The sequence below is a fragment of the Aplidium turbinatum genome, chromosome 5 (assembly GCF_918807975.1).
Source record: "Aplidium turbinatum chromosome 5, kaAplTurb1.1, whole genome shotgun sequence".
Classification (NCBI taxonomy): Eukaryota; Metazoa; Chordata; class Ascidiacea; order Aplousobranchia; family Polyclinidae; genus Aplidium; species Aplidium turbinatum.
In genome coordinates this window covers 31849865-31873439 of record NC_137476.1, presented here as the reverse complement: position 1 = coordinate 31873439, position 23575 = coordinate 31849865, and the positions used below count along the sequence as shown (strand labels likewise).

General features: G+C 37.7%; 3 protein-coding genes across 3 annotated transcripts in view; 1 reads left to right on the top strand and 2 right to left on the bottom strand.

Annotated features, from left to right (window-relative positions):
* Positions 1-9280, top strand: part of LOC145771356 (VWFA and cache domain-containing protein 1-like) — a 36229-nt gene extending 26949 nt beyond the window's left edge. Inside the window, exons 17-23 of the mRNA XM_082583110.1 lie at positions 1249-1362; positions 2210-2335; positions 2572-2785; positions 3869-4057; positions 4911-5011; positions 5604-5716; positions 8680-9280. Coding sequence (XP_082439236.1) covers positions 1249-1362; positions 2210-2335; positions 2572-2785; positions 3869-4057; positions 4911-5011; positions 5604-5716; positions 8680-9041 — 1219 coding nt within the window. The 3' untranslated portion in view covers positions 9042-9280. The remainder of the gene's footprint in view (positions 1-1248; positions 1363-2209; positions 2336-2571; positions 2786-3868; positions 4058-4910; positions 5012-5603; positions 5717-8679) is intronic.
* Positions 6471-7169, bottom strand: LOC145769907 (uncharacterized). The gene is made up of 2 exons (XM_082581453.1): positions 6846-7169; positions 6471-6660 (listed from the first exon to the last, which is right to left on the bottom strand). The coding sequence occupies exons 1-2, from the start codon at positions 7036-7038 to the stop codon at positions 6545-6547; spliced, it is 309 nt and encodes a 102-aa protein (XP_082437579.1). The 5' UTR covers positions 7039-7169; the 3' UTR covers positions 6471-6544.
* Positions 9281-9361: 81 nt separating the features above from the next.
* LOC145771355 (uncharacterized) lies at positions 9362-17496 on the bottom strand. Its single transcript, XM_082583109.1, has 3 exons — positions 17051-17496; positions 11490-16036; positions 9362-9509 (listed from the first exon to the last, which is right to left on the bottom strand). Exons 1-2 carry the CDS (start codon positions 17396-17398, stop codon positions 11555-11557), a joined length of 4830 nt encoding a protein of 1609 aa, XP_082439235.1. The 5' UTR covers positions 17399-17496; the 3' UTR covers positions 9362-9509; positions 11490-11554.
* Between the last annotated feature and the right edge of the window lie 6079 nt (positions 17497-23575).

The following is a 23575-nucleotide window of genomic DNA, read 5'->3' as shown; positions in this document are numbered from 1 at the left end:
AAAAAATCCCCCTAGTTATGAGCTATACATTGGCACACAGGATCACACATCAGTATTTTATATGCTCATTTGATGTTTTAAAGTTAACAGAATACTTGCGACCGTTTGGCCTACAAAGAATTTCTCTCTTCTTTCATTTGTAATCAATATTAATTCGTTATAATCGCAGTCATTGCTAAACTGTGAGTGGTGATAGACTGCTGACTAACGTTTGCATTTTTAAGTTAATCATTAATCAACAACCTGCTATCTCAAAAGAATTAAGTTGAAGATAGCCTTATTAAAAAGTTTATGTCATTTATATGATATTTTTAGTTAAGAAACCAAACCTTTGTGCCATGTCCTATGCAATTTCAAACGACGCACCAGTGCGTTGCGACTTACAGTTCAAGAATCACTGTAGGCTAATACATAAACAAAGCACAAACAATGTTAAATTTTGAAATCTAGGAAACATTCGCGGACCCCCTTGAAATCGCTTCAGGGACCCCTTGGGGTCCGCGGACCCCGGTTGAGAACCACTGGTCTGCACCGTCTATATCAGTGCTTCTCTAGTGGGTGAGTTTAAAATTAATAAGTGCAAAAAGTCGAGAGGGGCAAGTGGAAGAAAGAAATATTAAGTCACTATTCAAGTATATTCGGTGTGATATTCACTACTAATGCATTGGATAGATACCAGGTCCAACCCATGCACTGCAGCGTCGAAGTTACATTATTACCATTCAAGTAATTGTTTCACTTTTCGTTTGAGTTGTAAGGAGTCTCAAAAACAGCCATCTGTAAATTTTAAGGCTTACTACGATAATGTCAAATCTCTCAAACCTTAGTAAAGCCCTTGCATCACATTGAACTGCAAACCAAGCAATCTATCTCTGATTTCTTGGAATAGCTCATACACTCTTAATAAGGGGGCAAAAATAATGTTTCCAAAGGGGACGATGGATCGAAAAAAAGTTTGAGAACCACTGGTCGCCGGATGCGTGCTCAACTGTGGGTAGGGGCTACATGACACTCGAAAGGGCGTCAGTCCGACACTTCTCCGGAGTAGGCCTACACAGCTGTAATTATTATATCAATGGTTCCAACATAACAATACTCCTACTTACACACGTAAGCTGTTCGAACTCAATGACTTGCGGTAAATATATAGGCTTTTAATCCGATGAAACGTATGATTATCGTCTCTAAATACATTAGCTTAATAATTCATTGTTTTCTGACTTAACAATGGAAGCTTTTTGTTGTTAGGTTCGACCACGCCCTCGCTCATCGCGACAAGGCCAGCACTATCACTCCCCCATACGAGGACACTGGGGGCGGAGGTGGTGTCATCACAATTAGCCAAGTTCTTTTAAAAAAAAGGTTCTGATAATATTAAATTTCTTGCACAAGTTAGTTTGTTATTCCACGGTTTCCCGTCTTTTGCTCCCCGTATTGCAAGAGTTGGACGTCAGCAACCTCGATCCAGTTTGATGGCGATTTTCCACGCACTTTTGTTTACAACGTTGATCGCCACAAACTGATCAAAAAAAGCTGCAATAAATCGATAAATAGAATTGATAGCTCCATGAACTATCTAGGCTAGGGCCATGTGAAAGCGATTGACTATCAATCATTCAATGTCTTTTTGGAGTTTTGCCAAAGGTTGTTTTCATCATTATCATTAAGTATCTTCCTCTCGTCGAAGGTTGGAGGCAATGAAGCGTTAACTTTCTTTGTTGTGAGATTCATCTATTACAGTTTTGTAATGAAGACCGACCAAGGTCGTTAATCAAGTCCTAAGGTTTGTTTTTTCGAGTTATTCCAAAATCGATCAGCAAATGTTAAGTATTGTTCGGCCTTTGTTTTTTGTTCAGTTTGGTTTTTATCCCATATAGCAAAGATCCCACCTACCTTCTGACATTACTTCATGCTAGCTACTTCATCATGAAAGGTCTTGCCAGTGACCCATCTTCGCGCTTTACATAAGAGTCGAACCAACTTCACAAAACGTTGCTTTTTACATTGTTTCAACATCGCTAAACGTAGATCATCACTAGGCACTTCCCAGACATCAACCCACGTTAGTTTTACATTGATTCAACGTCTGAAAACGTTGAACCAATGTAAAAATGACGTACTTTACTGTCTGAGTTGTTGGTATGAATAAGTTATTACTTTTTGTATTGCAGAAACTTATTTTTTTACAGCTCGATTATATTATGTGCAGGCTTAGCCGCAAAGAAGAGAAAGGCGGGAATATATTTGGTGTAATGGGAATCGATATCACTCTGAGCCATTTCAACGATCTCTTTCTTCAATGGTATCCTATTTGTCAGGCCAGAAATGTATATGCGTAAGTACTAGAGATATTTTTTTACTTCAGTATTTGAAAGATTTGTTCGGATTTCGTAACAATTCTACCACAATATTGTGCAGCTTCTTACAATGCAATGATTAGACGCTGATATATCTCAACCTCTCTTCTGGTTCCTCGAAGTTATTGAGGATGAAAAGTCATACAAGGACCCTTAACCAGACTGATTTTGTTTATTTATCGTTTAATGTTGGTGCTATGTTGCTGTTTCGCAGTTGCTACTTGATTGATAACGGCGGTTTCATAATCTCAACTAACAACCTGGTGAAAGGTGATGGTACAGTAAGCTCAATGTATGCTGCTTTTAACTGGGAGGCTCATGTGACAGAGCTGGAGCCTGGGATCTCCCAGGTTCTTATTGAAGATGGCGTTCTTCAGAGAATTAATTGCTCGAACATAGAAGCGGGACAATTCCAAAAATCTTATACGGTAAGCGGACATTTTATTATTGACTTCACAAATGTAGATATGTTTTAGCTTGGTGCTGCTGGTTCACTGTGGTAGTATTTGTCACTGCTTTTCTGAACACAGTTCCCTAGTCATGTGCAATCATTATTGATTTGTTTCTTTTTTGCTTGTACTTACCGGACAATAGATAAGATCGACCCTCGACCCCAGAGGCTCACACGACGAAGAAGAAGAATGTTATGTTTTTTACAGTCGAACCAACACAAAACCTTTCACAAAAAGTTTGGTCACCAATCAAAATCAAGACAATTGCGTTCACGTCGCAATGAAATTTTTAATTTTCAAAAATATTTTTGTTTTGAACAAGTCTATTTCTGACTTATGAGACCACACCAAATTAAGCCTTCACTCACTAGAAAAATTTTGCTCTATGCGGACTGCCAAGGGAAAGCTAAGTCAACCACTGCTTCATAATAGTATTTTGGCCTAGTTAGCACAGTAAAATAATATCGGTTTTCGGTGGTAGATACAGTAACACTATCCATTCAGAAAATCAATCACTTTTTATGTTTTGATTTATTGATACATTGATTCAACCACTAACGTAAGTTTGAATGTGACAAAGAGAAATTTCAAATAAGTGAAACGAAGATTTTGCTTGGTTCAAAAAACTCTACAATTTTCCAGATTAGCATTTAATTCAAGACTTGATGATGCAAAATTTAAAAATAGCTAGATGGAGGCTACCTAAAGATACGGCCTGATTTGTCACATTTTGCAGAAATTTCCAGATTTTGCTAACTTTGGGGAAATATTTAAATTATTTTTTCAGAAAATTATATTTTTACGCTTTCTTTACTGTTTTCCCCAGATGACACAATAGGTTTTAATATCCTCAGATGTTGAAAAACAAAGACAATTTTGATTTCGAAGATTTTAGTCTCAATGTCAATTTTTGCAATAACAGTCTGATTCAGCAGAGGTCAGTCAAACACCAGCAGTAGCTTTAATCAATATCTGCAAAATGTGACAAATCAGGCCGCATCTCGAGGTGGCAATGCCAGAAGGAGGAGGCAGTCCATTGACCCTTCATTTAATTCACAGATACCAGACAACCAAGACGTGTACGAAGGTTCTTTCGAGCACAACTTTTACGATGTGTTTGATTTTAAACTGGTACCCGTCGAGGAAACCAACACCTTTTTCTTGATTCGAGTGCTATCCGTGAGCGAGTGCAAGTCAAGCACCTTCACCTGCCCGTGCAAACATGCATCCGGCATATCTTCCGACCCGGTGCGTTATGCTCCTAGGCAGCGAAATCTGTCCATTTTACATTGATTCAAAGTCTGCAGACGTTGAATCGATGTAAAAATGACGGATTTTGCTGTCTGGGCTGTCTCGGTTAAAGTATTTTTACGTTACTGACTTTTGTTTGATATTTCTTTTGTAATGTTCTTGCAAACCAGAAGTGATACTTGTAGATTGCATGTGAACACAAAAGATTCATTTATCATCATCATCATCATCATCATCATCATCATCATCATCATCATCATCATCATCATCATCATCATCATCATCATCATCATCATCATCATCATCATCATCATCATCATCATCATCATCATCATCATCATCATCATCATCATCATCATCATCATCATCATCATCATCATCATCATCATCATCATCATCATCATCATCATCATCATTATTATTATTATTATTATTGCTGGTGAACGCTTCATAAATAAAGCAATACTGTTGAATTAAAATACAAAATTTCTGGATTTGGAAGCACTACATACAAACAGCTAAACAAATGTAGCAAAACGCTAACAAGACAATTAAAATGACCTAGTTTTTTCACTGTGACAAGGAATGCAGCTCATTATAACATCTGAACATGAGTTGTAGGAATGTAGGTCTTACAAATTGTACCTAGCGGTCTTTAATTTATATTCACAAAGTTTCGTTAAGTTGAACTTGCTGTCTACAAAAAAGAAAGAAAAAAATACAAGTTTATTTCGACCTTGAAAATTCAGTTTGAGAACATTTGTCACATACAGTAGATCCTAATGAAATTAACCTACCTTGTAGTTTTTTTTTTGTAGTTTTATAATATTACCTATGTTCATTTTTGTAGTCAACGTGCCTCAATAACATATCGCATGACACTTGCGAGTGTCCTTGTTCTGCGCCTGATCCAACTTACGTGCCCTGCCAAAACAAGTACGTTCTGGACAGGTAAGTCATCGGTTCGTAGAGCTATCAGCCCAACTTAAAAATGTAAGACAGTTGGGAAACTTTGCACCGTAGCGTAATCCAGACCCCAAAAGTTACCATTTTACGTCATTTTATCGACTAGCAACGTCATGGGTGGTTGAAATGATGAAAAAATAGCAACTTGCTTTCTGTGAACATCAAACTTTGCAAATGCTTTTGTTATTCTTCTAGTAACTGTGGACTATTGTCTCATCTAACTTAATTACATCTTGAAGTACAATCATACGCTAAATTGAGAACAACATGCGAGTTGATCTGTGTCGATAATTGTGTTAAAAAAGTGAACACCGGCTTGGTGCGGTCAATTGAAGACTGAGATTAGGAGGACGGGAAGGCAGGGAAGCCACCCTTTTGCGTCCAAACAAATTATTAAGGGCTTGACAAGATACAGTTAGGATAGAAGCTGAACAAGTTCAAGTATCCTTTAACGCTCTTGTGATCCGGCCGACAAATCTGCGATATTTTAATAAGACGTTTCACCGCTATAGCTTAAGAAACCAGTACAGCCGAAATGAAGATGTTTAAGTGGATCATGCTATCTATGTGGTTACAGCTCCAGCCCTCTGCCTTGTACTCCTGGGAACAGAAACTTTCGATCTCCAGCTCATGAGCCTGTCGATATTTCCGGCTTGAAAAAGTGTTTCAATATTTCTTTTTCATCTGAAGGTACGGTTTCTGTATCAAATGAGTGCACAAAGTATCAAATGAGTGCACAAAGTATCAAATGAGTGCACAAATGAGTGCACAAAGTATCAAATGAGTGCACAAAGTATCAAATGAGTGCACAAAGTATCAAATGAGTGCACAAAGTATCAAATGAGTGCACAAATGAGTGCACAAAGTATCAAATGAGTGCACAAATGAGTGCACAAAGTATCAAATGAGTGCACAAAGTATCAAATGAGTGCACAAAGTATCAAATGAGTGCACAAAGTATCAAATGAGTGCACAAATGAGTGCACAAAGTAGAAAACAAACTGTCTAAATGATCTGTGTGTGAATTTATACATGGATATCTACATGTAATTACACAGTAATAAATGTGATTAGAAACATTAGGCGTTCTCCAAGGTTCTTAGCTGAGGCAATCATCAGGCACAAAATGTTTGCTGTAGAAGGAAAGACCTCCAGTTTTAGTAATGGTCAATTATCCCAATCATCGTGGACAGTTTAACTGTTGGACTGTTGGTCACAAATAATTTCCTTTATTTTATTAATTTGATAACAAAAGATAAATAAATGGAGGCCATCCTATGGTAGACCACTTTCGTTTTCATGTTTTTATTTTCCAGCTAGGGGTCTTCAATTTCGATTATTTTCATATTCGAATTTCAAAATTCAATTTATTTTCGATTTCCGAATTTCGATTTCGAATATCACAACTATTCACCACACTGCAAAATGTGATTTTATTGAAAGAAACGCCATGAAAATTCGCTAGAAAACACGAAAAAACGCCATGAAAATTTGCGAAAAAAGAACACAAAATAACGTCTACAGTTCCAGGCCCATGTTGGTGTTTAAGAACACAAGCTGATCGACATGGTCACCCGTCAGTCGGGATCTCAGCTTCGTGACGGTCAGGCCAGTTTTTGAAAACGATTGCTCCGCTGGAGCCGAGGTCGCTGGGATCACAAACACCTTCTCGGCTGGGTCTGCTACTATTCGGTTAGTCCGATTCGGTGAGTTCCTAACCTCTAACCCCTAACCCTAAAACGGCAATGATAATTAGGCTACGGTACCCGATAATTAAAAAAAAAAATTAAAAAAATCACCGAATAGGTATCGGACTCACCGAAACGGGCCATTCCGTTCTCGGCTAGCTCTTTCAGCAGCGGTAGCTCGCCTTCGTTTGCTTTCCACCAGGAAAGCGGATCAGCTTGCCCAGAAGCAAGCTTCTGCTTCATAAAATAGGAAATCTCGTTTGAGATTGAGCTGATTTCATCATCATCATTGTTGCTGGAGTCTTCCGTCTGGACCCTGCCCATGGAGAAGAGTTCCGTCAGAGTGGTCTGGCGTCTTCGCTCATCGCCTGATGGCGTCGCCTGTGTTGGCTCAACGTCGGGGCTATCGGAATCGGAAGAACTGACACTTCCCGTTGGCTGCACACGCGTGGAAGACAACGACGTTGCGCACGACTTTCCTCAACGCACATGTGCAGGACTGGCCGTTGGACCCGTGAGAGTGTGTGATAGTCACGTGGTCGACGATGCGCATGCGTCGAAGTCTTTTTTCGCTTGCAAAATGCGACAAGACAGATTTCGCGTCACTCGCGTTACTTTCAACCGCGTTCAGCCGAAAGGGCGGCTATAATTTCGAATATGTCCGATACGAAAACGAATTTCGAATATCATCGAAATCGAATCGAAATTGAACACTCCTACTTCCAGCTAAGCTAAATCACTGCTTAGCTTGATTTCAAATTGTTTGAATTTTCCTTGAATGAGCATTGACCATTGAGCACCTTCCAAAGATCCCTTGCTAAAGTGAAACAGGCTGTAAAAGTTAGTTTGGCAGTTCAGCAACTTCATTTGTTTTGCTCAACGCTACCCGGACGCTCGTTGCATGGGAGTGGCACCATTTATTGTGCACTGTACAAATCGCAAAGATTGGCCTAGTTACTAAAAATCTTGTCACCCATCTACTTATTCTGGTGCATATCTTCACCAGATATGGTGAAGATCTGACTCGATCTTGTGAAGACGTTTAGGAGATTAATAATAATAACAATATTTATATAGCGCCACATCGATAATGCAAACTATGCTCCTGGGCGCTATACATGACAATGGTGATAAATAATACGGTACTTTTAGTCATAATGTTCAGTGAAATAGAACGTTTTCAAGCGAGTTTTGACTTCATGCTAGCAGTGGGATAATCTTGCCATTATTCCTTAAAAGTATGTGGATGGTTTCTCTCCAATAGTTTGTGTATTTTTTTGGCAATAAATATCTTACTTCTTCTTCTTGCTTATGAGATTGCTGTCTCGATTTGTTGTCATTCTCTTGGTTGCAAGAATCAATTACCAGGGCTCACCAGTAGGAGGTTGACAACTTGAGCCCCTATGGATCTTACTTCTTCATCGTGCTTCACAAGGCTGTATCTTAGAGTCAGTAGCAGGGCTGCGGAGTCGGAGAGATTTTGGCGTGTCCGCAGTCGGCCAGTTATAAACTGAACAGTCGGAGTCGTATATTTTTCGTCCGACTCCACAGCCCTGGTTAGCCCATGTTTAGCTCACAGTTTTGCATTAGAATATTGTAGACCGCAAAGTCTCAGCATTTGTGCTTTTTGAAAATCAATCGTTTCTTCTATAATTGCCATGATATCATTATTGTATTCTAATGCAAACAGCACAAAATCAAATGATGGAAGTGCGAACTTTTATCATTTGATTTTGTGCTGTTTGCTTTTAGCTTAACTGAAGATGATCTAGCTTCTAGCTGATCGAAATCGATTTTTAGTTAGCTATATATGATTGAACTGACTGGTGTGAAAATACATTTCTTTGCATTACAAGACATGTAACCGAGTCGTTCATATCAAGCATTGTTGTGGGTTTGACACCTGTCATAAGATACTTCATTTTCTTGACTATTGTATTCTATTATGTCACTATTGTATTCCAGAAAGCAAGAAAATTGAACAAGCAAGCTACATTTTGGAGATCTCGGCAAGTGTGGGTGGCGTGTGTGGTGCTGTTGTCGTGTTCATTGCTTCTTACGTGGTGTTTAGAGTGAGAAAGGAAATGAAACGTATTGAATTGAGAGACGAATTAGTCAAGCAATATAAACAATTGAGTTCGATGTCAGTAGCTTTTAAGCAAAACTTTGATTCCGCTGCCTCTTTCGTTACCCCCTTCAGGAAGGGAAAAGAATTCTGGTTCAAATCGAAAGCAGCAAAACCAAAATCTCCGCAAGCATCAGGACCTATGTCCGGTATCACAGCCAAATTCCAAGATATGCTTTACAAATTCAGTCCTCTGGGATAAACTTGTTATGACTTTGCAAAATTTGGACTTCAAACTTTCAAAATTTTCTTTTGATGATGTTTCATTAAAAGCCGAAGTTTAGACGTAAATTTTCTCAACGTTCTTGTCTCAAAGTGTAGCATCACTAGACTTAGAATTTTTGTTAGTGACAGGATTTCCTGTGGGTAAAACTTGAAATATTACGGATCTTAGCGTTTTCAAATTGTCCTTGCAATTTTAATTTCTTTGCGCAGGTGTGTATAAAGTATACCAAAGATGTTTAAAATGAACGAACAAGTTGCTATATACTTTCTACAGAAAGGAAGGTGTCACGTATTGAAAGTCGAGTCATAATAACACTCTTTTTACTGACAAACAAAAAAGCAGTTTCATGTGAGATGATGTCGAGGTCCGTTGAGGCCACGTCCCGGTCCGCCGAGGTTGTACCACTGCGCGTGTGGGCCGCGACTTTTTTGATCCATTTCTTGACTTCAAAAATAATTTTCTAATTAGATTCGGTTTTGTATTTTAGGGTTAGAGCACGGCTCATTACAGTAAATCTGTCTGTTTTTTTTACATTGGTTCAAAATCCGCAAAGGTTGAATCAATGTAAAAAATACTGACTTACTGGGTGATAACCCAGACAGCAAACTAATCGTTTTTTTTTACATTGATTCAACGTCTGCAGACGTTGAATCAATGTAAAAAACGGTTGGTTTGCTATCTGGGAAACTCTTCCTCTTATCTTTAATAAACCTACTATGTTTGATAAATGCCCATAGAAACCACGGCCTGTATGACCGATTTATAATTCCAATTCAGGGTACATAATAGTTAGCGTTTCGAGCTAGTCTCCTAGTCAATATGTTTCGATTTTATAAATTACAAATCTACATTATGTTTCGACCAAGAACTTTTTTAACAAAACTCTAAAGTAGGCTACAACGTAATGACCCATTTATAATGTAAGCTCACCTTACATGCACTGAAAACCTCTCCGCATTTGGAAAGTGGCTACAGTAATTTATATACTTGAAAACAGAATCAACGTGATGTTAGTGACACCTTTCGTAGGTTGTAAATTGAGACACGGTGGGATGGCGCTGTAAGACGTTCGCTAACTAATTATGTAACCTGGGTTCGACTCCTGACCAGCTGGTTGTTGATAAACACCGCTCACCTCTACCCTGGGTGTAATAAATTAGGTGGGCGTAGTTGCTGAAGGAAAGGCGGCCGAGAGAAAGGAACTGGCTACTCTACTCTCGTTAGTGCCGAAGCTATAACGAGAACCTTATCTTTTCATCCCCCGATGTTTGAATCAAGTATGGGACTCACCACCTATTTGTAGATTGAGTAATGAGTCACTATAACAAACAAGACGTTGTGTTTCGCTTAATTGACGTTGAATATTGGTGTATTACTCATCGTACAAATGAAAGTTACAATCTTTGTCAGAGTTTGTTTTTAACGATTAAAATCGTGTATTGGCGATGAACAGGTATTGCCTGTTTGAAGTCGCATTGTTATTGTATAGTCACTTTATCGTTTAATACAACAATTTTCAAAAACTGAGTTCCATGGTGTCTTGTTTATAGTTTGCATTAAAAAAAGATTCTAAGCTTAGACAGCTAGAAAGCTAAAACCTCAATTGCTAAGGTAACAGGGATCAGTAGTCAGTAGATGTAACAGAATTTTCTGTTACATCTACTGACTACTGATCCCTGTTGCCTTAGCAATTGAGGTTTTAGCTTTCTAGATATGGAACAGGGATCGTTTCAGAACAAGACTAGGTCAGAAAGCGAGGCAGACTCCGACTCAGCTCAGCAGCAGCCTAGAGCAGTTAGCTACTTAGACAGCTAGGCATGTATTTTCTGCAAAGTTTTCACAGTGCAGGTGAGAATGTGTGTCAGAGAAAGCTTAACTTTTTCAAGTTTTTGATTTGCTCATGAACTTATTACCATGCGCTTTGAAGCCATGCCGAAATAGGTTTCTGCACATATAAACACAGTATAAAAATTCAAAAACTTATAGAAATGCTTTTAACGACAAAACTCGAACGTTGTAGTGTGCTAAGCAAAATAATCATTTTAAAATTTGGCACTGGCGTTTTTATTATTGTTTTTGTTTTCTCTGTTGTTTTATTTATTCGTTTCATGTTGAGGTTGTAGCATTTTTTCTTACTGTTTTCAAGGAGACTCATGCTGTATGCGTGAGTTGTTGCATTTTTATGTAGAATTATACAAGGCTGGTTGTGCTTGGAGAAAACTCAATGAAGCGGACGATAATTTGTAGGACTGGAATTGGAGTTACAGGCTGTTTCATCCTTAATAACACCGGAGAACCAGAACAGAGGTCGAAAGGCATCATTGTCTATTTCGTTACTTGTTCAAACCATGTTGGCAATCATCTATATGTCAAAGATTTAGCCTAAATAATTTCCAATATCCTATCAACCTATCAAAGACTTACGTGCAAACGAAGTTCGATGATAAACGGTATTTATTGGCAGTGCAGTACTTGTATATAGAGTATTGCTATAAGGAAAGTCCAGCATATATTTGAGATTCCGTCTTTTCTTTGGCTCGTGTTTGTGATGAAGAACTTTGTTTTGAAGTTGTTGACAGAAATGTGTTTGTTGGCCTATGTTTAGCCTGATTCTGGGAATATGGTTTGGAGCTTGACATTGAAAGACCAGAAGACAAACTTTGTGGACTTATTTTTGACTGATTTAGCTTAAAATCTTGAGATCCTGGACTGGAAGTAGCCGATGAAAACACTTCAAAACCTGGCTGAGATTGAATAGACGAAGAGAATGGGGTGGTTACTCTTGAAACAACTGAGGGAAATCCTAGAGGGTTAGATCTTGATTGATTTGACGTGTACGACTGAGGACCCAGTTTAGATGTTGCTGGCCTTGAAAGAATGGAAGACTTTAATTGAGGGCCGATCCTTGAAACACCAGGTGAGTATGCTTCAGGGCCTGTTGTTTGATATTGAGTGATCTGTCTCTGAGAAATTGCACTTTGTTGCGGTTTATTCATTTGCGAACTGCGATTCAAAATATTGGATGCAATTCCATTTTGCTGCAAAGATGTAACCGGAGTCCCAGCAGTTTGAAAAGACTCTGAATACAAGCGTGAGCTTTGTGAACCAAGATTCTGTGTAGGTGTGCGAATTTGATTAATTGTCTGCTGACGTGATTCTATTTCCGACGAAACTGGGTTCCCTTCATTAGAGAAATTATTATGTGCTGGTAAAGATGCCATTGGATTTCGCCCACCTGGAATATACATAATTTGGCTTTCTGGTTGCTTTTGCTGCAGGCTCTTCATCCTACTTTCGAATGCCCGTTCAGATAAAATCTTTTCCCTCAGGTCTTTGTATCCTGTTTCTTGCTTACTTACAAAGCTTTGAGGGGGGTAATAAACTTGAGCTTGGTTTCTAGACTGGAAAGACTGGACCTCTTCCCGGGGTTGAGAGTAGTACGATGTAGCATTTTTGCTCTGGGTAGAAGAAAACGCTTCTGAAGGTTGCACACGAGATTGATTTGGAATTTGGTTGCTCGTACTTGCAAAGGCGCTGGAATCCATCAAATGATACCTTCTCACATTTGGCTGGTTTGCAGCAGACTCATAAGTGTCGTAGCTAAGATTTACTGACGGAGCAGTTGAAAAGTTTTCAGCTGCTGTCAACACGCTTAATTCTGAATCTGTATATTGTCGCTGAAACGACTTAGTTAGAAGCATTTCCTTGTTAATTGGCCTGGTAGACACTCTATCTTTTTCTGGCAAATAAGTCTCCGAAAATGGGATTCTGAAATGAGCATTTTGGCTTGCATTATCTGGGTTTGCCTGGGGAAAAACAATGTTTTCTGATTGTTTTACTACATTTGGTCGAGCTGATTGGAGCGCCGGGTTATGTTTGGAACCACGATCGGGGTTTGTTGCTTCTTCTGGCAATACTTGATCTATATTAGTCGAAGGTAAAAAAGGGTCCTTTTGTTGATTATTGCCTTTTGATGGAATTTTATCAAGGCTTTGTTGGGATGACAAAAACTCATTAAACTGTTTTAAGTTGCTGTCGTACTTTGCATTATTTGGCTTCAGTGTACTCGCCGCAGGCTTACTAGACATGACACTTTGTTCCTTGTTTTCAACTGTTTGGGCAATGATTCTTTCTCCTGAAACATCTGACTGTACTATGGAACCTTTGAGAGTTTCCGCTTCGCTGAGAGAAATATTTTGATTTGATTTAATCAGAGTTGTAAGCGACCCACTGGAACTATCTCTTGTCTTGGACAAGGTCTCTTGGTTTTCTGATGGATATGTTTGTTGACTATCATTTGATAGCTTTGTTTTTTGCTGACTATTAGTTGAAGGGAGATGCTTTTTATTTTTTTCTCTTTCAGATTTTTGACTTCTTTCTGAACGGGTCAACTCGCTTTCATCTTCACTGATGCGTGCACTCCTTTTGTTACTCTCAGATGGAGACTTTTGGCTTTTGGCCTCGTCAGCACTGCTTTCTTCAACACTTTTAGAAACAGTGTGCTCTGAAGCAGTATTGGATTGGTGATGCTTATTATTTGTATTAACAGAAAGTGATGTTTCGTCATTTTCCAGATGCCTTTTATGTCGTGTTCTAGTTTGTTTATGTGAAACGTTTTGTTCCGATGAATTGGAATCTGAAATATATGAGTAAAGTTCGAAGCCTTCACGATCTGAGGTGTCATAGGAATTCTGATCAGATTGCCACTCATCTGACACATCAGACTTGGGTTTTGTATGTGATCTAGTTTTATACTTTTCACCATTGTTTTCTTGATCACTTCGATTTGATTTTCTTTTTTGAGGCAAGCCGTGATCAGGGTGATCGTCTGATCTTTTTGTTGAGCCTGGTAAGTAGTGGTAAATTTTTTTTAGATACTTGTCACGGGTAGACAACCCCTTTTCTTTACCATTTCTTCCTTCTCTAGACGCTGAATCTCGATCAGGTTGTTCATAAATGTGGTCTATCTGACCAACAGAGGACTCTGCGTCTGTTAAATGTGACTCTGATTCATTTGGATTCAACTCAGTAACATCTGGCTTTTCTGGTGGCACTTTTTGCGACCGAGTTGGCCGCGCTGGCGATCGGGTACGCTTTGCAGAATTCTTTTTCCTTTGCTTTCTCTTTTTCTCTTTTATTTGTGTTTGAAAATCAGTTGGATCCTGCCTTTCAGTTTCAAATTGTTCCACAACGCGTTTTTGATCTGTAGAGTTGAATTTATCTTCATAACTTGCTGTGTGTTTTTTCACATTTTCTGGATTAAGGCTTTCGGTCTGAGTGTCCTTTGCAACATCTGTCAATGTTTGCTCTGGTGATGGAGATTGGTTTTCAGTTGATTTCCATTGAGACAATGATGATTTGTTTGAAGTGTTGTCGTTATTTTCCTTCGTCTTTTTGGAAGCTGATTTTTTTGACGATGCTTTTGCAGACTGGGATACTGGCTTTGACGGTCTTTCCTTGAATGTTTGCGTATTCTGTGTAGCGAATTGTTTTTGTGAATTAACACGTGCAGCTTTTATTCTTTGTGGTTGATTTAGCCTTTCCTGATCAGGGTAAAATTCTTGTTCTGGCTTAAATTGTACTATTTTTTTAAGCTTGTCCGAAGTGTAATCGTACAATTTTTTGAAGTAATTTTTACGCCTTTCTTGGCCCTTTCGAGAAAACTTTTCGGACTGACTGTAATTTAGATGTAGCGATTGTCTTCTAGCAGAATGCTGATGTGATCCTCGCCTCTCTTTTGACATTATTCTAAATTTCTGTGGCTGTTTAACGTCTCCTTCACTTGGAGATATACTCCCTTCCGTTTGGTCTGAATAGCTATTTCTGTTTGTTTCATCAGAATATTCCGAATGTGTGAAGTCGTCCTCTTCAGAATCACTGTAATACGATCGAGGTTTGGAAAACTGTTGTTTGTTAATTTTTTCACTTTTTTGTTTTGTTTTGTATTGGGAATTTGAATAAGAAAACCGTTCATTGTTTTCGAAAGGAGATATTACATCTGTTTGTGCGTTATATATTTCATGTATTGTGTGTCTGTTACCTTGGTTCGATGTCATATCATCTTTTTTCTGAAATGGTCCTTCTGTATCACTCCCGCCATCAAATATTCCTTTTTTTGTTGGCGTTTCTTTGCTATGTTCTGGCGCTTCTTGAAAAGCTAAGTTTTCCTGCCCTATTCTTGGTGATGATGTAACTGAGTCAACTTCAGAAATTTGATTGCTTTTTGTTGAAAACTTTTCCTGCGGTTGAATATTAAACATTTTGTCGATTAGGTTTGATAATTCCTTCTGTGGTTTTGTTGGTAGACCTGACATTGACGCCTGATTCGTTTGGTTTTTAATCGCCGATCCTGGTTTTTTATCGGTTTGTTTTTGATTTGATAAAAACGAGGTTTCTAGTAGCATCTCATAAGCTTTTGTCAACATCGTTAAGCTGTCGTTTGCATTCTGGTCTATTCCAAATTGTAGCTGGTTTAGTTCTGGTGGTAAGGGTTTTGCGGAGGCTTGGGATTTTGGCTTTGTTGAGTCTTGTTTCACAATTTGTTGCGTACTTCTTTTCACCTTTTGATCTTCTTTATGAACTGGATGTTTGGCTGTATTGTTTTCAGGCTGAGAAGCCTGTTTCGTCTTTTCAACAGCTTTGGTTGTTGCAGTTCCGCTCACTGTTTCTTTTAAATTGTTCTCCATAATTTGGTTTCGAGGGAAACTCGAAAAGATCTTTGTAGATTTTACGGTTTTTGTCTCGGCTGGTTTTGTCATACTTGTTGCAGAGTTCTCAGTCGTGCTTCTCTCCGCCATACCAGGTGTAGACGGGACAACTGGGTTCAAGGCGCTCTTCTGGGTTTGAATGTTTTCTGTTTCAGCTGTTTTTTGTTTCGGTAATTCTTCAGAAGTAGACAAACGCTTGTCATTTTTGGAGGTGACGGCATCTTCATTTAAGGAATTTCTTCTAAAGATGTTGAAGAAATTGTTCTGTTCGATAAGGAAAATGCAATGAGTAAATTGAATACATTAACAATACTATCAACATTAGAACTACGTATTACAGTATATTATTAGAACAATATTATCTGACAACTAAAAAGAAGGATACGTTGTCAAATGTTAATTCAACATTTTCGTGTAGGCTATTTTAGGAATTCTTCGTGTGTAAAAGTGAAACTGTAGCCTACTAAAAGAAGGTTGTAAAGATTATTACAACACATAGCCTATTTAAAAAACAAGGTAGCCCATTGAGAGTGGTAATAATAGCATAGGCTACAGAAGACGTCCAAATGAGCTATTAAAGCCAAATTTGTGGCTCCCAACGTTTTAAGAAAGCACAGAACCCTTTAAAAATTTTGTCGGTTGCTAAATTTCTGAAAGTGATCGTGAGTTATAGTTTTATAAAATTACCCTTGGCCTATATGAATTTCGTTGACTCAATTTTCACGCTTTTCAATGAAATCGGTGGATTTGCCCCTTAAAATGCTGTTGTCTGTTTGAAATCACTGGGTTTGAAGGATAGTAGCCTACAGTAGTCGCTGTTTATTAAGCCTGCCACTGGACAACGATTTTGGGCTTATTAGGAGCGGGGACGATTCTCTGCCAGTTCTATACAGTCGGTAGGCTGATTTCAGACTAAATTGGGCTTACTAAGTGAGACTAGGCTACTGTAATGACACAGGCTATGCAAGCAGAAGAAATGATCATGCATGCAATAGGCTACATGGCGTATCACTAATATTATTTGAACAAAATAATAGGCCCTACCAAGCAATTGCGATACTGTAAAAGCAACCTTGATTTCCTTTTTAAAGTCCAACGAGCCAAACTTTTAAATTTAAGTTAATCTTAATATTTTTAATAGATTTGTTTTGAAAACAAATGCGCTGTCTGATCTTTTAAAAGTGAATTGTTTTCCGAAATATTAATTTGTTAAAATAGGCTACCTTCAAGATATAAAAAAAAAATATATTGGTTTTGGCGTGATAAAATAAAACTTACACTTGAATTGGGTACTTCAGCCCGAATCTTTTTGCCTTCACTTCCTTGGGATGTGGTTGACGCTGATACATAGTCAAGCTGTCTTCGCAAACTCTCTCTGGATAATGTTGAATATTTTTGCTCCGGTTTCAGAAATGAATTAATAGAATCTTGATCTTGCAAACTGCTATTACTTGCGTGAACCAACCTCGGGTTTGATATATTTATTTTATTAGCATCGGGATAAATGGAAAATCTTCGTTTATTTTCAGGCCTATCGATTGCGTAATGATGTACTGACAAACTCTCGTCTGTTTGACAAAAGTACAACTTGTCTGGAGGTCCCAACTTTTTACCTTTTGTTTCCATGACATGGAAACCCCAACATTGCTTTCCAAAACCGGTACCAAGTTGTTACCATTAATATTTGCCATTTATTTTATGAAAAAAACCATCCCTAATTTACTGCCAACCTATTTTTGGACAGATTTAGTGAAATAATGGTAAAATTCATATTTCGCTGGTCTATGACATCATAAAGTGTTGAATAAGTTTTTCATTGAGTATTCAGCCTATTTTAGTTATTAGTAAATATTTTTTTATTCTTGAAAAAACTAATTGTTTGTTTTTTTCGCCATTTTGTGATACAAATTTAGGCTACTTTTAGAAGCCATTTTATTTGTGAAACGTGCGCAACTTCCCACAAAATCCTTTTTTTATACCATTGTGACGTCATTAAACACGTGTCCACGTCGATGTGCTTACTCAAAAGTGAAAACATAGGTTATGGTGAAAATTTATTTTCTTTAACAAAACTGTATTTTATCAAAATTTTGTTACAAAAAGCTAAATTCTTAATTGTCCATACGAGTGTTTGAAAACTATAAGATTATAAGTTATAAATAAAAAAACAATGAAAACTATTAATACTACAAAAAGTGCTCAATGCCAAGCAAAAAGGCAAAGCAGAGCGAATTAAATAACTACATTTGATTTAAGTTATAAATAAGGTGTTGCGACCGAGTCATGTTTTAAACTGAGTGTCCTGTTTTGGTATTACGCACGTTATAACGTCCGCGTTTTGCCGCTTCTACCCTTTTCTTCATCTCTGCTATGTTTAGCATATATTGTTTTTCGTCGTGAAGGTTAGAAATAAGAACAAACTGAACTTATCAAATGATTCTTCATTCTTTTCAGGGTTGAGAAGAAGAATTTTTAATTCTTTCTCTTAATTTCGTTTCGAATAATTTCTTGTGAAAAATGCTATTTCTTTTCGAATCGGCTTTCATTAAATTAAAAAGTCATTTTATTTTGACCAAAAAAGAAACGTTTCGATCGCCATGCTATTTTAGTTAAGTAGGCTAACCTAACTTTTACACGTCTAATGTCGCATGTTACCTGAAAATTTTATTATTAAAATAATTTTTAATTTTAACAGTTTATTTAGGCTACTTGATCTATTGAAATAAAACAGCGTCCCCCTTAGTAGCCTAACCAGTGGCTTTACAAAACTTCGACTGAAAAGTTCTAAGTTATGGAATTGGGGGTAAGCTACTTCAAGTAGGGGAAGGTAAGGTGATTTGATACGGAAAGTAATTTGATACACCCCCCTTACAGAAATGTACAAATAATATAGTCAAAAATATTGTCATTAGGTTGAAGATCTGTGAAAATAATGCCTACAAAAATTGCACCATGCAGCTAACTCGTGCTTTTATGGCATAAAATTGTAAAAGTGTGTTTTTTGAGTACTTTCGTAAAATTTTTAACTCATGATTATTTTCGTCTGGAAAATTAAAGAAAAGTTCCTGAAAGATGAAACCAAACTCATTTGACAGTTCATTGATAAGGCTTCAAGGGCATGTCACGTTTTTTCTGCAATGTGCATCCAAGCATACAAAAATCAGAATTTTATAATTTTTTTTGAAAAAGGTAAATTGATACATGTGGAGAAGGTAAATTGATACAGTATTTTAAATTCTTTTTTGTGACTGTAAAAAATGTTGTCATTGATCTAGTTGATTTTAATAAGTTATTCTTTATTAACAAGACCTGCTACTTTGAGAAACAACTATTATATAGGCTTTCGTAGGCCTACACGCTGTCTGCTGTCAAAAAATAAGAAAAGCGCAAAGCTCCCCATTTGAATAAGAACTCTAGCCAATGATCCTTCCCATGTCCATTCCGCTGCAGAAGCTTCGCCGCACACATGGGCCTAAATAGTCATTCTTGCACCCAAGCACGCCAACCACATATTAAATTTTTATTTATTGCTTTGCTGTCAAAGGGGATTTCTGTATTAGTTTTACTGTATCAAATTACCTTCCGGGTGTATCAATTTACCTTCCGTGGAAGGTAAATTGATACATTTGAGTGACATTTTTAAAATTTCAATTAAAAAAAAGTAACAAAAAGTGAAAATGTTTTTAAAAAGTGTGTACAGAGATGGGCAAGATCACCAGTATTGGTGATCTTGAAGATCAAGATCAAGATCACCAAGAATAGGTGATCTTGAAGATCAAGATCACCAAACTATGTGATCTTGAAGATCAAGATCGTGATCTTGAAGATCAAGATCACTTTCAAGATCACTTTTTGTGTACTTGAAAAATAATGAAGTTTTTGATCAATGATGTTGCAAAAAATAATTACTATAAGCAACCTGGGTAAAGGTATATAGTTGGTATTGCTAACTTTTACTTTTAACTACTCGATCGCTGGCCTAAGAATTGTAAATTAGTGACTGTTGCTATTAGACCTATCAATTGTTGACGTAGTTTGCCTAGAATCGCAACGTCACACCCAAGGCCGAGGTTAATTATAGTAGTTCTGAAAAAGTCGCAAAATTTGCAATTAGTTTTATACTTTTTATTTATAATAAATAAATAAACTTTGAACTGCATCATTTTTTACCAAATTTTAGTTTGGTTCATGTGGGAGTTTTTATTCGTGTTACTAAGTAGTTTTAACTTTCACTGTATTATGTCAATGTTTATTGCACCATTTACCCATCTGGCAACCTTGATACTGTTGTCTGCTATCAAAAAAGTTCAGAGGTTTGCGGTCAGACAAACCGCTCCATACTCAGACCCTAAACAAGTCTTGGTCTGGTTGATTTGCTGCAATAAACCACTTTACATGACCAAAGTCGGCTAGAGTCCAGATTTTTTAACACCGCCATTCTAGACTTTTGAAATATCTAAAATTGGGTCAAAGAAAGAAAACATTTCTTTCAAATTCACACATGGAAATTGTGAACAAAGTTAAATCATTTTTTATTATACGTCAACATAAAGTACACGGAAGTTGACTTCTTTATTATGACCAACACAGAAAACTTTTTCAATTTTGAAATGGCAACACTGACCAGATTAGATGGAGACTTTAAATCGCCTTTTGTTGGACACATATCATATTAACAGTGACTTAATGTTAGTAGTTGCCACTAACTACTTTGTACAGCACGATTTCTAAAAAAATGACTCTATCTAGTAAGTAAACTTCAATTTTAAAGTGATCTTGATCTTATTGTTCTTCAAGATCAAGATCACTCAAAAAAAAGTGATCTTAGATCAAGATCAAGATCACCAAAAAAAAAAGTGATCTTGAAGATCAAGATCAAGATCACGATCTTGATCTTCAAGATCACTTGTGATCTTCAAGATCAAGATCACGCCCATCTCTGAGTGTGTAAAGGATCAGACTTTCATTTCAGCTTAAAATCAATAGTTTGTGTCACGTAATTTTCAGTTAACAGGCAAAAATGTTAAAAGTGTATCAAATTCCCTTCCTCTAACATGAAAATAAAAATTTTCTCGTCTACGCCGCGAAAAAACACCTCTACGTCTACAGTAACGTAGCATTAATCCAACACTGCACTGCAAAACATTTTGCAGAAACTCCAAAGGTTGAAAGAAAAAGAAACAACACAAAATCACATTTTGTCCACGTAGGGGGGTCCGGGGCACCTTCTTCCCCCCCCCCTAAATCCAGGCCTGCACAGGCTGAAGCATAGCAAGAGAATCACTCTATTAAGATTTTCGAACAGTTCGTTTTTTAGCACAATTTTTACCTAGTTACTCTGGAAACTCCAAGATTCTTCCAACCAAAACTTTGTAAGTAGCAGGCTATCGACTTCGAGCACTTGAATGGCTTCCGGTTCCGATCGTGCAGTCACATAGGTTACTCAAGCAATTAGGCTACAAAGGAAAGGTTAAACCCAGTTAGCCAACGCAGGCTCATCACAACCTGTTTAGCACATGTGTTTTATCACCTCATTAATTGCTTGAGACGGCATTCTATTCACCAAGGCATTTCTTTGAAAGCCAGACCCAGAGATAAGACCGAGCTGAAGACTTTATTGAAATAGGCAAGTTCATAGCGTAGCGTCTAAACTGCCGGGGAGAGTATCAGAGGTGTGCGGAGTCAGGTTTTCTAGACTTTTACTTCACCCCAAAGTTTGTGACTCCAAACTCCACTTTTGCTCCACAAAAAAAGCAAGTGGTTACGCGCTCGACTCAAGATCATATGGCGCTGGTTCGGCTTTCGGGGTGTAGGCTACACTTGAGCAACGCGTTTCAGGACGGCTCTCTATTCAACGGCACCTAGTGAATGGAATAATTCCCCGGTAACAACAATCAGCTACTTCGCTCTGTCAATCTCGGTAACTGGCCCTGCGTCAAGAGTCTCTACGAGTAAGAGAAACTACCAGGAATAACCTATCAAGGCTTTGTCAGTCCAAGGATAAAGGTACCGACCAATCACATTGTGGAGATATTGAATCCATTCCGACCACAATTCAGGTTTTTTTAACTAGTTAACTGTAGCCTATAATAATTTATGGTTGGTTGGTTTTAATGTCAAACGCACTTGATTCAACGCATTTCCACGACACAAATGAGTGTTATACGCACTTAACCGGTTACACTATAGTGACTGGTTTCAAAGAATAATCTGGGTCTGATAATGAAAACAGTCCGCACTAAAAATTGTGTTTGCAATAATTTTGAACAACAGAAATTAAAAACAAGGAAAATGGAGTGACGCAGTACTTGTATTTAGAAAAACAAGTTGCTCGTAGGATCTATAGGCCTATTTCAAAAATACTGCAGCCTACATTCCTGGCTACACTGTACTTCAAACTAACAAGTTAGGTAGCTTCGAAAAATGCAAAATTGAAGAGTTACTTTCCGGTTGCAATCCTATTGAGAGATTTTGGACCCATAAAATCATCTCCGGCACAAAACTACATCATAAACTGAGAATATTACTTCTGTCAATAGCAGTCAATACCAAGCATCTTTTCTGTGCATGAGCGGTTTACATTGGAAAAGGCCTATTCAACTAACCATGCCAAGAAATTTTCTCATAAAATCAAAATATTGTACGGCGTTATATTTCTGTAAACTCAAACAAAACAGTAAAGATTTACTCGTTACATTTGTAAAAATGCCGACTAATGTAGCTTCTGTAGGTCATTTTTGCTTAGTTTTACGTCGCTTTCTAAATTTACTGCTGTTGTGGAGCTTGGAATGCATTAGAGTAGGCTAGGCCGAATCGATCACATTTTTTTTTGCTGTTGAAAGATCGGTATTTTTACGTAGTCGTACGTCCCGTTTGCGTTGCCTTTCTGCTGTATGCCGCATTGTACCAATCAGTATGTGTTGTGCTTCGAATGCTCTAAGCTAGTGGTTCTTAAGTCTTAACCTTTTTAATATCGTTACGCCTGAGAAGAACTTAATGGATTTCAATTATTCCCTTTTAAAAAAATAACAAATTACAGCTTGCAATCAATTAAAAAACGACACGCAAAAACGGTGTTTTAATAGTTTTTAGCGCTTACACTGACTACACCACATTACCATTTACCAGACCACTGCAACCTGCAATGCTAACGAGTAACGACTGCCATAAGCTACTGCAGTAGCGCACCCAGAAAAAAATTTAGGGGGGGGCTAATTTAGAAATGTTGGCCGAGTGATTTGCGACAATAATGACAGTAGGCCAATGCCCATCCCTTTGATTAATATTTAAAGGCACTCACCGGCCACGGCCCACAACTCACCGGTTGCCGATACATCAGGATTCGTTCTCTCAATCAGATTACAAGTTGGCCTAGTGAACCCCATGGTATTAGAACCATCAGCACTCTCATCCCTACGTCCACTCTCGGAATCTTCTATAGATCTCGGCTTTTTCGTCATGTATGACAAAATAGAATTAGCTTTCCGTTTACCAACACAAATAAGTGCGAAAACAACAACTAGCGCAAAAACAGTTTGAAACAAAACACTAATTTTGTGAACAATAAATGTGATGTGGACATTTTTTCTACTTACAAAACATTCAAAATTAGTTCGTATTTTCAATTAAAGTCCCAGACGCTTTCGTCTTTTTGCTCAAATATCGTATATAATTTTACATGTCCGTGTGATTCAGCATTGACATATGGTACATCGGTATGTCCACCCAGGGGCGCAGGAAACGGGGGGATGCTCCCCCACTTTCAAGTTAAGGATGGTAGAAGTAGGGGATTGCTCACTCAAA